Source organism: Lissotriton vulgaris, chromosome 10, assembly GCF_964263255.1.
Source record: "Lissotriton vulgaris chromosome 10, aLisVul1.2, whole genome shotgun sequence".
NCBI classification, from domain to species: Eukaryota; Metazoa; Chordata; class Amphibia; order Caudata; family Salamandridae; genus Lissotriton; species Lissotriton vulgaris.
The window spans coordinates 484,554,905-484,568,715 of record NC_141698.1 but is presented as its reverse complement, the minus strand read 5'-3'; the positions used below and the strand labels follow the sequence as shown (position 1 = coordinate 484,568,715).

General features: G+C 41.2%; 1 protein-coding gene across 2 annotated transcripts in view; it reads left to right on the top strand.

The window, feature by feature from the left end:
* PDIA2 (protein disulfide isomerase family A member 2) overlaps positions 1-12,452 on the top strand; it is an 885,792-nt gene extending 873,340 nt beyond the window's left edge. For both annotated transcript variants that reach the window (XM_086941341.1, XM_086941339.1), the window contains exon 11: positions 11,326-12,452. In XM_086941341.1, the coding sequence (XP_086797467.1) occupies positions 11,326-11,406 (81 nt within the window). In that variant the 3' untranslated portion in view covers positions 11,407-12,452. The remainder of the gene's footprint in view (positions 1-11,325) is intronic.
* Positions 12,453-13,811: the final 1,359 nt, after the last annotated feature.

Below are 13,811 nucleotides of genomic sequence, written 5' to 3'. Positions count from 1 at the left end.
CCGAACAAAGTGCAGTTTTCAATTGCTCAAAAAGACGGCTGACATTCAGGCGCCAAGGCAGGGGCTCATGCACATCTTTTAATGTTAGAGCAAGCGGGGGGTTGATTAATAGTGAGTAGCTAGGTATGCACTGCTGACAGTAGGAATTGATACCTATAGAAGCATGCACATATTTCTGAGTTTGTTGAATGCGCATTTTAACAATGGTACTGATGAACTCCAGGGTCAATCTCCTACCCTCCTTCGACAGTAGGCAGCCTAGATAGGTGGCCTTCTTTCGACAATATTGAAATTTAGAAAGAGACACCTTATGGCCTTGTTGGGCCAAATGCAACAAACATTTTACTGCACTATCTTTACAACCTTGTTCCCTGTCAGTAGGGATGAGCAAGTCATCAACATACTGCATCAATACATTACATTTGGCACTTTAATGCTTGACTATAATACTCTGACTTTCTGTATAGCCCTGAGGAGCTCTACATAATCTAAGGCTTGTACCAGCTAGGGTAAAACCAAACAAGTACCTGCTATCTGGATGAATTAATGACAGAGAAAAATTTAGCAGTAGAAGGAATAATTGTCAAAAGAGTAGTAAGGTCAGGAACCACTGGAAAATGAGGGACCACTATGCTTTTTACTGCATGCAAATCATCACAAAACGATAAACATCTTCATGGTCATCAGGGGAACCTGGGGGGTCCTTTAAAGAACAGGAAGAATAGGGCTATTGAAAACATTAGCAGTTGTGTTCTCAGTCACTCCCTTCCTAATCAAATCCTGTATAATTTACAATAAAGCTCACCATTCTGCCTGTAGTATTTTATCTGCAACAATCCCACAACTGTGTCACCTGTCACCCACAGAGTGGGTGGCACATCTTTAAACTCAACAGGAAGGGGTGCATCTTTGGACAAACACTGCTTAGCACGTGCTACATCTGTACCTATTGTCATATAGACACCCGCTGGAGAACAATAAATCATGGCATGCCTTTTTTTTCAAATCCAAACCCATTAGATTTTCCCCACAATTAGATGTCAACAAGAATGGAGAATCCACAGTGAACGGACCAATAGTCAGTGCAGGAGGTTTGGAAATGCGGCTTACAACCGGTACACCAGAGAAACCAACCAACACATTATTATGGCCAGACAGAGCCGCCCTAGGGACCATATTTTGAGAAACAGAACTTTTTGTTGCACCTTTATCCACCAAAGATTCCTTCGTTGAACCTTGCAGTTCTGCTGTTACATAAGGACAACGCTGGTCTACAGGTATCTGAATGTGTCCCTCTCTCTGCCCCTGGCTGTCCTACCTGTAAGACATCCCTGTCACTTCTTCCACGTCATAGTCATCATGATAGCACTGTCCCTCACAAGGGTCTCAAAATAATTATTATCAGAACAACCCTGTGAGTCTGCAACACTCTGTGCCCTATCAGCACCACCAGCTCCACAACCCCGACCATGAGAACCTCGTCCTCTAGGGGCTTCTACCTTCTGCAAAAGCACAGGACACTTGCTAAGCCAATTTCCCTCCTCTTTACAATACCCACACTGATTCAGACCGAAGGGCTTAGTTGTTGGCTGCCTACTAGTGCATGGAAGCTGTCGGGTAGGACCACCAAGTCCTCCCCATTCCCTCTAAATGCCTGCTGTAACAACACTGTTGTCCTTAAATCCTTATGCCTCTTCTCTGTCCTCTCCTTTTTCTCATTATCCCTATGCTCATAATACTGCGCCATATTCAAAATAACAGAGGGGGAAGAGGTGGACCAAGTACTTTCAGAAGCCTGCAACGATGCGCAATTTCGGGAAGCAATTTAGAGACAAATCTATAAACAAGCAACAGAACACCTCCCAAAATAGATCAATCCTGCCCACTATAGTCCAAAAATGTACCTTCAAATCAGGTGAAGAAATCAGACACACTCTCACTTTTCTTCTGCCGACAGACCGACAATTTATCCTAATCCACCTTTCTTGGCGGGATAAAAGAATGCATGTATGTAATGATGTGGACTGGCAAAGCAAGTATCTCTGCCTGAGGCTTATCACCTGGCTTTCTTTCCTGATCCCATGCCCTAATTTGATCCCAAGTACCATCCAACTCTGGAACATGATCTTGAGGATGAACCTGCCTCCAAATATCGCCCGGAACAAGAAGACCAAAGAACATTTCAATATCAGCGAGAGTCATCACAGTGGAAGAAGCAGCATCAGTCAGTTCTTAATAGGAAGCATTGGCATTTTTTCTGGGGTCAGGAAAATGATTTTTAAGGGATAAAACCTCACTTCTTTTCCATTGAGTATAAACCAATTGTTCTTGAAACTGGGCTGCCACTGCCATTTGAGTAACATTACCTCGCCCATCCGTTAACTCTGGTATCTCTGGGTAATATATAGGATGAACCTCTCTCATTGGAACCTGGGACACCGACCTGGGACTTTTCTAATGCAGTCTTCCCCTATCAGCTATAATTGTTGTAACATTAGCAAAGACTTGTTCCGGCCCCATTTCACTAATATACACTCAATCTCTAATGTCATATAAAATTTGAGGCACCTCCGCTCCAAAATATTGTTGCTAAAGACCAATCAAAGTTGCTGACATGTGTAAGGGCATGTTACTGTATTAAAGGTTCAAAATCTCTCATAGTAACCCAGACATCCTCTATACTATAAATAGGATTATGGGCCCACTGCGCAGCCTGATTGTCTATTACCTGTCATCTTCCACTTCAGAACTCACTAACGGTCCCATGCGTTCCTTAAACTTCGTCCAATCCCTATCCTCAAATCCAGGCACCGGTGTCCCACTACTTACTAATGTCGGAGGATGAAAAACCACAGTGAGAGAGGCAACAGTAGTAACACGCACTATCATCGCTGGGGGTTGGCCACAGCCGTAGACACAATAACGGTGGACACGAGGACGGAGACAGTAGATGCAACTGTAACGTGCGGCTGTAAGAGGGCCAGAACAGTAGGATATATTCTCTGCAGGGCATATGGAGGCAGGGGTTGGGCATCCAATAATTCTTCCACAAAGGTATCATCTTCCTCCAGAGCCACATATGATTTGTCAATATGTAATCAGAACCTTTTATCTTTACATTCAATACCCTTCTCCTGCTTTTTCCTGTCATATGCTACAGCCTCCCAAGTCAGCATCTGCATTTTCCCTTTCTGGGCCTCTTTCTCTGCTTCATTAGTCTCTACTTAGCTGCTTTTTGCCTCATTTTGAGGAAATCAAGCATAGACTGCCTACTTCTTTTCTTACAAGAAAAAAAGAGGGAGATCCCCTATATGCCAATGTGGGACAGGGTAGGATAATGGTAAAACACAAAAAGTCCCTAATTGTCTGGGAGTGCCCTCTGTCGTGGCCCTTTGTTCCTAAGAGGACCTAGCGTAACTCCAACACAATTGTTGTGTCACACCTGGTCCTGTCCTTCGACCTGGACCCCACTGACAGTTATGAGAACAAGACTTAACTACTCGAGGTCCTATAAACACATTAAAACTTGCAAAAAGACAGATATATTTCATGTGGCATTCAAAAAAAGTCTAACTGTATTTGTGTCATTAAAAATAAAAATTTATTAAAATCTCATTACTTTACAGTACATCACAGTTTGCATCATTATACGAAAACATTACAATAAAAACCAAAGAGTCTACTTCTTTTCTTAAACAACTGTTCTTGTAACTACACAATCTTTTGTTCATCAAAAGTGCCCGTCAACGGGCACTACAATTCGGCATTGTCCCTCGTATATTTGTGCCATAATGTTCTAAACATAATAGGGCCAAGACCATGCTTCACATACATATCAAAATTCGGAGTGCCTTCTGAAGGCGCCGGCTGACTTTCTACCAATCGAGCATCAGTAGAGCAACAACGACAGCACAAGGCAGACAATTTACTGAAATATGGCATTTTCAAATCAGAACAAATTCACTATTCTATGGTTACAGAAATAGTTGCAATTGCTTTTGTACCAAATACGATCCTTAGGCCACACCAAATACAAACCAAAATGGTACACAATCTACAAAGAACTAAAGCAAACTCACCTGATATATGCAGGTCAAAACAAATCTATTCTCCACTGCTGCCTCTTCAGCCCAAACAGGCATATCCAATGGTTTCGCAGTTCAGGACTCCTGTCAAAATGATGACTGGGTGTCATAAGGACAAGATTCTGCCAAGTTAGAACAAGAAGAAATAAGTGGAGCCTATGCTGGAGAATCCGAAATCATTTGCGGAATCTCAAGATGGCCGCCAACTCGCCAGACGAGTAGGCGGTCTAGTTGTTCATTCTCCTCCCGGCTGCAGATCCTCAGGTGAAGCGCGCACTGCCTTTTGAATGCGCACTTCACCTGAGGTATTAGGAGAGACGACATCGGTATTTCTGAAGTCCCGTCAGGTTTTTCCCTTCTTGCCCATTTTTTGCGTTGCGCTCCCTTTTCCGGCCCGAATTCAGTTTTGGAATTTTCTCCTTTGTTCCCCCCCTTCCCTCCTCCTAGCTTTTTTCATCCTTTAAGTGCCCAATTACCGAGAAAGTCTTGCAGCAGGAATTCACGGTCTTGATACAAGGAGTCTTCACATTGTTGAGTTGGCGAAAGAATCTGGAAAGAAGGGAACACACAGATAAGTCATTCCAGTGTTGTTTTTTGAATAAAAGAATACAAAGACTGTATTAACGTTTAGTTCTACAACCAGGAACTATTTAAAGCGAACTTACTTACCTGTTGAAATAGAACCTCAGTTGGAGTTTATGATTCAAGCTCTGAAAGACAAGAAAAACGAAAGGCAAGGTTAACAGAAGAATTTAACAGTTGAGCAAAAAAATAGCAGGAGAATTACAATATCAGGAGACAATAAGTTTCAGTAAAGGTGGAAACAGAACCAGACAAAAGTAATAGCAAGTAGGAGGAACTCAGGAGATAGAATTTAACCTATATGTGTTTACAGGTGTAACCTTCCCTAGAAGTAAGTCAAGGATACTACGAAGATACACCTAAAGAAGAGTAGCGCTAGCTTCAGGAGAAATAGGTAAGAATAGACAGAGTCACAGAGTGAGAGTAGATACTAGCGAGAGTAGGGATAGAAGTAATATTATCATTTCTTTTGGTGCATTAGGTCTTCAAGGCTTCACCATTTTCAACAGAAAACACAAGAGAAGCAGAAGAATAGATCCTGAGCAGTCTCTTCTTGTTTATTATTTTATCCAAATTCCCCCTTCCCCCTCTTAGAGTGTCTTGGACCACCAAGTATTCTGGAGGTGGAGTTGGGAATCAAGCACCGTCCAGCTCCCGTGCAAGTCGTGATAAGAGTTCACTTTTAGTCTCTGACAGAGTGAAGTGCCCACGTATTTAAGCAGTACCTGAGCGGGATGGCGGAAGGCATTAACTCATAAAAGTTGAGGTCGGTATTAGAGGCCATACAAAAAGAGTTAATAACTGTTAGAGAGGAAAACCAAAATTTAAAACAGGAAGTGATAAAATCCCGGAAAGAAACAGCTGAACTGGCCCAAAGGGTGGGAAAACCTTTTAGTACGGGAAGAGAAGACTTAGGAGCTCCTACTGGAGATTCAAATAGATTAACTTCGCAAGTTATACATTCTCTATCCCCAGTCATTCCTTTGGCCCCTCCTGAGCATTTCAGTGGAGATCCTCAGAAGGCTCAAATTTTCCTCACACAATGTTCCCTTCACTTTATGTGTTGCCCTTCTATTTTCCCTGATGCGCAGTCTGGAGTACCGTTTGCCGTGTCCTATTTGAGTGGTGACGCAGCTTCGTGGTCCATGCCCTTGGTTTCCAGAGATGACCCAATCCTACAAAATTCCTCCGAATATTTGACAGAAGAAGAATATCGAAAGCTGTGGATAATGAATGATTAGAGCAAAGGCAAGGTAATCGAGATTTAGTCGCTTATTTAGCGCAATTCAACAAGTTGGTGGTAGAGACTAATTGGCCTGAAAGTAAACGAGCAGCAGTCTTCTATCGTGGATTACGAGACGAATTAAAAGATGTACTTGCTCAGATACCTAACCATCCAACAGAGATCTCTGAACTTGTAGATTTAGTGCTAGAAATTGATTTCCATCAAGGAGAGAGAAAAGGAGAAAAAAGGAAAGAATTACCCAGGTTTGATAGAGTTTGAACTGAGTATAATGAACCACGGAAGGTCAACCAAGTGCCGAACCAATGCAAATCAGAACCATAAGAGGCCCATTAACTATGGAAGAAAAGGAAAAAAGAAGGTCTGTAGCGCTAGCTTCAGGAGAAATAGGTAAGAATAGACAGAGTCACAGAGTGGGAGTAGATAGTAGAGAGAGTAGGGATAGAAGAAATATTATTATTTCTTTTGGTGCATTAGGTCTTCAAGGCTTCACCAGTTTCAACAGAAAACACAAGAGAAGCAGAAGAATAGATCCTGAGCAGTCTCTTCTTGTTTATTATTTTACCCAATTTCCCCCTTCCCCCTCTTAGAGTGTCTTGGGGGGCCAAGTACTAAAACTGGCCACCGAGTATTCTGGAGGTGAAGTTGGGAATCAAGCACCGTCCAGCTCCCGTGCAAGTCGTGGTAAGAGTTCACTTTTAGTGTCTGACACTGGGTACAAAAGGGGGGTGGTGATGGACGGAGCATCTGAATCAATCAAACACTCACACCCACTTAAAAGATCTGGGTTTAATCCATCACCCTTCTTTAGCCCACTCTGCCACCCCAGTTCAGACATGGCTATATGCAAATCAGTCTGACCCTGTGTCTCATGGGAACAGTCCAGCCCAAACTGCCAGGCCATGTCTTCCTTGGACCGGAAACAAGCTTCCGAGAACCGGTTTCTGGCATTCCAGCCGTCTTCAGCCCGGCTTGCTTGAATCCAGTGGCAAAGTGAGCAAGAGACTCATGCCTGAGTATACCCTGCCACACTTGACACTGGGTGAGGCACCAACCGGCCAGACAGAAGGGGCAGCTGCGAGTATCAGAAACTCTTCGTGCAGGGATCCCTGATCTGTCCATCCGACTGACGATGGCCTCATCCTCCCCACCGTCCACGGAAGGAGAAGGGCCACTCACTCGAAGGAGTACCTGTTTGGGCACCAACTGAAGGAAATGGCCCGATCTGGGTCACTGGGGTCACTCACAACCTCTTCTCTGCCTTCTGCAAAATTAAGTCTCGGTCAGGCAGTAGAGAATACAAACCAATAACAGTTCATTCAAAGTTCGCTCAGAGCGGAGTGTTGCAGAGAGAGTCTGACTTCAGCAAGTATAGCGATACATTATGTACATTTCAGAATCAATGAAAACACACCCACCTTGGAATTTTTCAGAGAAACGCAGTTGGACAATAAATTACAAAGGAGTACGTTTCCGTTCTGAAGCTGGGCACACATTATCTTTCAGTAAAGGCCATTCCACCGGTGCCCGCCACTAGACAAGTGGGAGAAGGCTTACACCCAGAGGAAAGGTATGCGCTAATAAGAACAGGGCATTCATTAGTGTGGCAGAACTCATCTCCGAAGAAACAACCTCGGAAATGGCAGAGAATTCGTTTCGATCATGATACAAAATGGCACCATACACAAAATGGCGCCACAAATGCTAATTTAAGTAAAACAATTGCAAAAGCATACATTTTATCCTAACAAAGACATATACAGCCAGAACTGGCTAAGAGCCATCATGTACTCATCCTCAGATGGATAAAGCTCATCATCCTCGCGAGATTTCAGCTCTAACTTATGGAATTGGTATCCGAAGGCCACTTGGGAATAGTGGCAACAAAGCACCTAATATATCAAACATCACAAGCACAGTTGAACAACAGATCTTAAATTCAAAGTGCTCTGAGCAAAATGTAGTTCCCAATACAGGAGAATGTCCTAAACAACATACAGTGCAGGTATCAGTGTAGCATTAAACCCAGACTGCAATAGCTAGTTTTATCTCAGTCATCAATCTGTTAAATAGTTTTCAGAGTCCTGTAAAATTCTATCAGTTTAAGAACATTGGAATTTAAGTGTGGCAGTAAATATAGCACCATTGCAACTCATAAAGAGAATTTGGAATATGTGCAGCAAAACTGTGATTTAGTGTACTTTAACATGTTATGTTATGTTATGTTATGTTAAATTGACTTGTTGAGCGCGCTAACACCATTAGGTTTCTTGGCGCTAGACAATATGAAACCAATAGTATAACATGTATAAGCAGTGTATTTAGATTGTGGAAACAGGCATCTGATTATTCCTGCCGACTATCAAACAAAATCCTCACAAATGATTGCGTATAGAAGTTTTACCTACTCTACAGAAATTTAATTTTTACAGTAACAATTACCTTCTGTATGTATATATTTTTCAACCTAATTATTTCATCATAAGATTCCAAAGTGAACCATTCATTTCTATAATTTTTACCAATGTATAGTGTTCACATGTATGCCATTGGTTACTACATTTGAACCAACTCCTCCTAATTATTCCTATGAGATACCCAGACCAGCCAAGTCCCCAAAAGCATAAAAACTCTTCATATGAATTTCATCTACTTTCATTTCTGTACATCTGTGAGCTGGAAGCAACCTTGTAGACATCTTTTTATGTTGATTGTGATCCTACAAGTTGCCCTAGAATATCTGTAATTTTCTTCAATAAATTATATCTGGTAAACATTTTATGTGACCATGCAGAGACCCCATGATTCCCTTCTGACCTATTCTCGCCGCCTTGCTTCTCACATTCTTCTCCTTTCACCCTCTTCCTCTGACCATATATTTATCATTAGGCCCAACTTGATAAAACGTGGCAGTCTATGAATCTGAGGGAATGAGATGGAAACCAAGAGCCTTGGTCCCCTACCTCAGTTCTCGGTAGAAGAGGGACTAGGCTTTAGATTGTATGTAGGAGAAGGGAGAGGACTGGGTACTCCAATCACACTCTCTCCCTTCAGGTACAGGCCGTATCATCTTTATTAATTCATTTCCTGCAATGTTTCTGCAAAAGTAATTTTAATATGCATGATATTTCTATAGACGTATTTTGTTTGCAAAAGTGTTATTTGTTACTGTGTTCACATGCTCAGATAGAGTTTAAGAATAACAAATTGATTGGTATGTATGTGATTTTCTTTAAAACTGGTAGTATTCCTTACTTTTTGGGTGGCCAGTTTGTCAGGGATTTCTGTAATCATTGGGATGACTCAATAAAATATTCAGGACTCAAATGTGACTAGGTTTCTCCTGACACTGCTTGCATGTCACTTGCAAGACCTTTTCTGTTGGCCTAAAAGGAGTTTGGCCCATTGCTTACCATTCACTGGCTTCATTATCTCTTTTCTCTGCTGGCTCCTGTTTGGTTAGCGTGTGCTGGTTTTACTTCCTCCTCCTTTTCTTTTCCCTTCTGTGGAGTATGAACCAAGTACTCATTGCTTTTTTTATTAGTGTCCTTTCAATACTCACGCTGGGATTAATGCACTTTTTTTCTTCTTCTTCCCCCATCGTCGTCGGTGATGCTTGTTCCCAAGTCCTCCCTACCCCATTGTTGCTTGCCCATTTTTTATTTTTGCTTGGCGCCCTACCGTGTCATTGCTTGCCCGTCTTAACTTGCTCCATCATAATTGCTTTCTCCTAACCCTTGTGTCATTGCTTGCCCATTGTTTTTGCTTGTCCCCCCTCCGTCCTGCGTCTTTGCATGCCCCTCATTACTTACGTGTTGTTGTTTGCACCATTCTTGTTGCTTTCCCCATCCTCCCCTCCCCACAGTTTCATGTCCCGTGCACCCACCACCGTCGACCATGTTGTTGCTTGGCCCACTCGAACCCCTCCCACCACCCGAAGAAATCACTAAGAGCCAACTACCGAACTGCATTGCTAACAAAAAAAGATTGAGAAAGCCAATAGATCTTGCATAGGCAAGACCTGTTGGCTTTGTAAGTGCTTGATTTTCATTGCAGCCATGTTGCAAAACATGACAGTGTGATTTGCCAATCTCATAAGAATTCCCCAACTGCACCTAGCTCCTCTCAAAGTATCCTTACCTTAATCTGGCATGCTGGCCACGGCCACAAGAATATTGCTAAGGATATGACCCCACTCTATGCCGCTCAGTAGAAGATTTTATATGGGTACCTATTTGCTGTAGTTCTTGCAATAAAATAGATACTAAATACTAAAAATGTTAGATCCTACAATATGCTATTAACCCTGTATTTCGATTCACCTCATCTGTTTTATACATTTTATTAAATATTACTTAAGAATATAGCTATATCTTGTTACTATGTTTTAATGTTTAGGGTATGTGTAAGACTGCTTTTATATAAAGAGTAATGCCATCCTTTGTGTCATGTCAGTGCTAAAAGAAAGCTAATGAATAATTCATTAATAGATATGCACGAAAATGGCGCTCATAGCATCCTTGCTTCTGGTTGGTGACAGCCCTCTACTCCCTTCCTGTGCCATATCCCTTTATGTACTCTATCCTCTTCCTGCTGTCAAGCAGTGCCTTGTAACTCTACATCCACTTGTCTTCTTCTCCTCCAAAGCTATCCCTTAACTATTCCTCCTTTCCCAATCTAACGTCCCTCTCTGTCATTTAATTTAAATGTAAATGTTAAATATTTCATCAGCTTCTGTAAGTTCCTTACACTGTCCGGTAATCACCCTCCTCATATCCTTTACCCACTACATTTTCCGCAGACTCATTGCCTCCTGACACATTACGTCCTACCCTCAGGAATCTAGCCCTGCACTACACACCCACTCTACCACTCCGCCACTAGTACTCCACTAACGCTACCCCTTCCAGTGCTGACATTGGGATTCTCTAAACATAATACCACAGTAAATTTTTGTATAGGAAAACCGCAACTTCAAATTTAAAACCCAAGTCTTCACCTCAAAGCTGCTGCTTTTAAGACGCCTGCTTTTAAGCGCGAATATCTCCAAAAGCTAACACCTGCCACTGAGCAGTTCTTAGCCATGTTATCCAATGGAAGGTGGATAACATGGCTAAGAGCATTTGCTCGGTAATGCATGAATATCGCTGACTTTACAGCGATATTCATGCATTTCGGCTGATTTTTATGGCTTAGGAGATAAACCTTGATAATAGCAAGGCTCCTAAGCGATAAAAATCGCCACAGCTCGGCGATAAAAATATCGCCGCTAAACCAACATAGCGATAATTATCGCTAGTTGTTGGTAATATGCCCCTTTATTCTGGATGGCCAGCCCAGAAGAGCTGGCCAGTTGCACTAGAATACGTCAATTTGATAATGCTTTATTTATTTCTATTTCTTATGTGTTTGCAGGAATCTGGAAGCACTGAAGAGTCTAAGAGGAACGCAGACCCGGAGGAGAAGAGGGCCAAAACAGCAAAACACGAATTATAATCACTTGCTTTCATCATTTGTTGTATTTCTGAGACGCAGATGTTAAGATGAATTTCAGTTATTCTTATCAAATCATCAACCCACCACAAAACGTGGACCTTTATACCACATACTAAATGTTTTTTTCCACACTAATTACTTAATAGCAAATTGTACATTCAATCAATATCAGTTTATTTGCTTATTTGTTGCTGCCTCCAAGAATCTGGCTGGAATTTACTATTTGATGGGTCAGCAAACCCAACCGCCTTTCAATGTTGAGTACATTTTATTGGCCAAAAATGATCTTCTTTTTGATGTCAGTTGTAGAAATATGTGAAGTTACAAGAAAAGCATGGTTCCAAACGCTGTTCAGCTTTTTAAATACTTCGCAAGCTTCTCTATGTTGAAGCTGATGAAGAAAACAAAATACAATTATTGAATAAAACAACCATGTGAATCCCTCCCTTGTCATTTGACAGACTGTGTACACCCAACCCTTGTCATTTAATGCCATACATTTAGCAACACATCTGTGTTTGTGTTTTAGAGGACATTATTAAGAAGATTACAAACACATATACACTGCATACAAATCTATCTACATGCAAGAAATTGTTTCTGAAAAATGTTATGGTTGAACCCACCTGCTCTAGATTATCTGAAACTACTATGTTGCATACATTGTTGATTCCATGACTCCAAGGGTACTTGTCGTGATACGATTGTCTGGACATTTGTTAAGCTTCCAGGACTGTCCTAAAACAACCCCTCTTGAAAAGGAAATAGTATTGATAATATGAAAGCTTTGAGTCACCAGAGCAAATTTATGGTGCATCAGAACGTGTTAGAATTCTACTTGAAAAGATGCATTGAATATCACAGTAAATCAGTGCATTATTAAAAAATGAGTGCACATAAAGTATATGTTGTCTCTTGTTTTCTTCAATACCTCTATGAATCTCTCTATTCAGCGTTGAGTTATAATGAGTCAAAGGAATGTAATCTCCCCCAAAAAGTATGTGGTGAAAAATAATTATTGAACAAAATAAACTTTCCTTTTGCTTTTTTATGTCTTCATTAGTGTTACTCTGATGAAATGCTTAAAACTATAGAAAGTGTATGTACATACGTAATACAATTTGACAACTTGACACAGGTAAATATATACATAATAAAAGTAAGCACTGGAATTCTAATTGTGCAATGTGGCATAATCCTGTAATCTTACAAGACAGAAGAGGAACACTGAACAAGAATTGGCAAAACCAATATGTCTGACCCATAACTTAGGACCCCTTGTGCTGCCAGAGCATATTTAGTGGTTAGGTTGATATGCGGAAGAGAATAGGGACAACAAATAGGAAGGGCTTGAAGGGATAGTGCTCAACTGGTAAAAGCACAGAAGGAAAGAGAATGAGTAGAGATGGGGTAAAGAATATGAGATAAGAAAGCATGGAAATAGCAAAACTGGTAGGTGAAAATCTGAACGTTGATAAACGAATTGGTGTGAGAAATGACAACTGTGGGAAAGAAATGTGGAAAGAAGCCATCAGAAGAGTGAAGATAACGGGGTAAAGAACAGCTTAGTGGCGATATGGGAGGAGGAGAATTGGAAAAGACTAAATGTAAGGATAGCAAAAATTGAGCAAATATGAGAGAATAAGGGAAGGAACGTTGGAAGAGGAGAATGTGTGGACTGAAGCGAAAATATGAGTGAGAAAGGATGGGGAAGAAGTGAATCACCAAAGGTGAAACATGGAGAGAGAAGGAAGAAGAGAAAGGGTAGAAGGGTACAGACCGAAGGAAGATAGTTCAAAAGAAAGGAGATCATAGAGAGCAAATAAGGAGAATTTCCATGGCGACAAAGAATCTAAGAAAGGAAATGGCAAAGATACAGAAAGTAGATGGTACAAAATAGAAGTAAAGAAAACAGGGAGAAGAGAAAAGGGACATTATGGCATGTAAACAACGAGCCATGAAAAAGTTGAAACCCAGAAAAAAGAAAAGATAGTAGAGAGGACTTAGAAAGAAGAGCATAGAGGGGAGAGATTAGGAAAGGGCGGATAATATTGGCTTGCAGAAATGGAAGAAACGAGAACAAATGGAGTATGGTGAATAAACGTTAGATTTCGGAAAGCAGTAATGATGGACAGAAGAAACATTGGGAGAGAAGAGGGACACATTGAGAAACGTCACAAACATAAGACAAAATAGCGAGGAAGGGTAGTGAAAATTGACTTGAAAGGATAGTAAAAGGACAGAGGGAGAAACAAGGAGATGATGTTTGGAAAATGACATTGGAGGATGAAACAGGAGAGTCATCATATTCAACCAGAGGTTGTCTTATTGTGACAGAGTACATGACGATAAATTAAAATAATGAATTCTCTATCAAGATGCAAAAAAGGTCATCAATCCTTGAT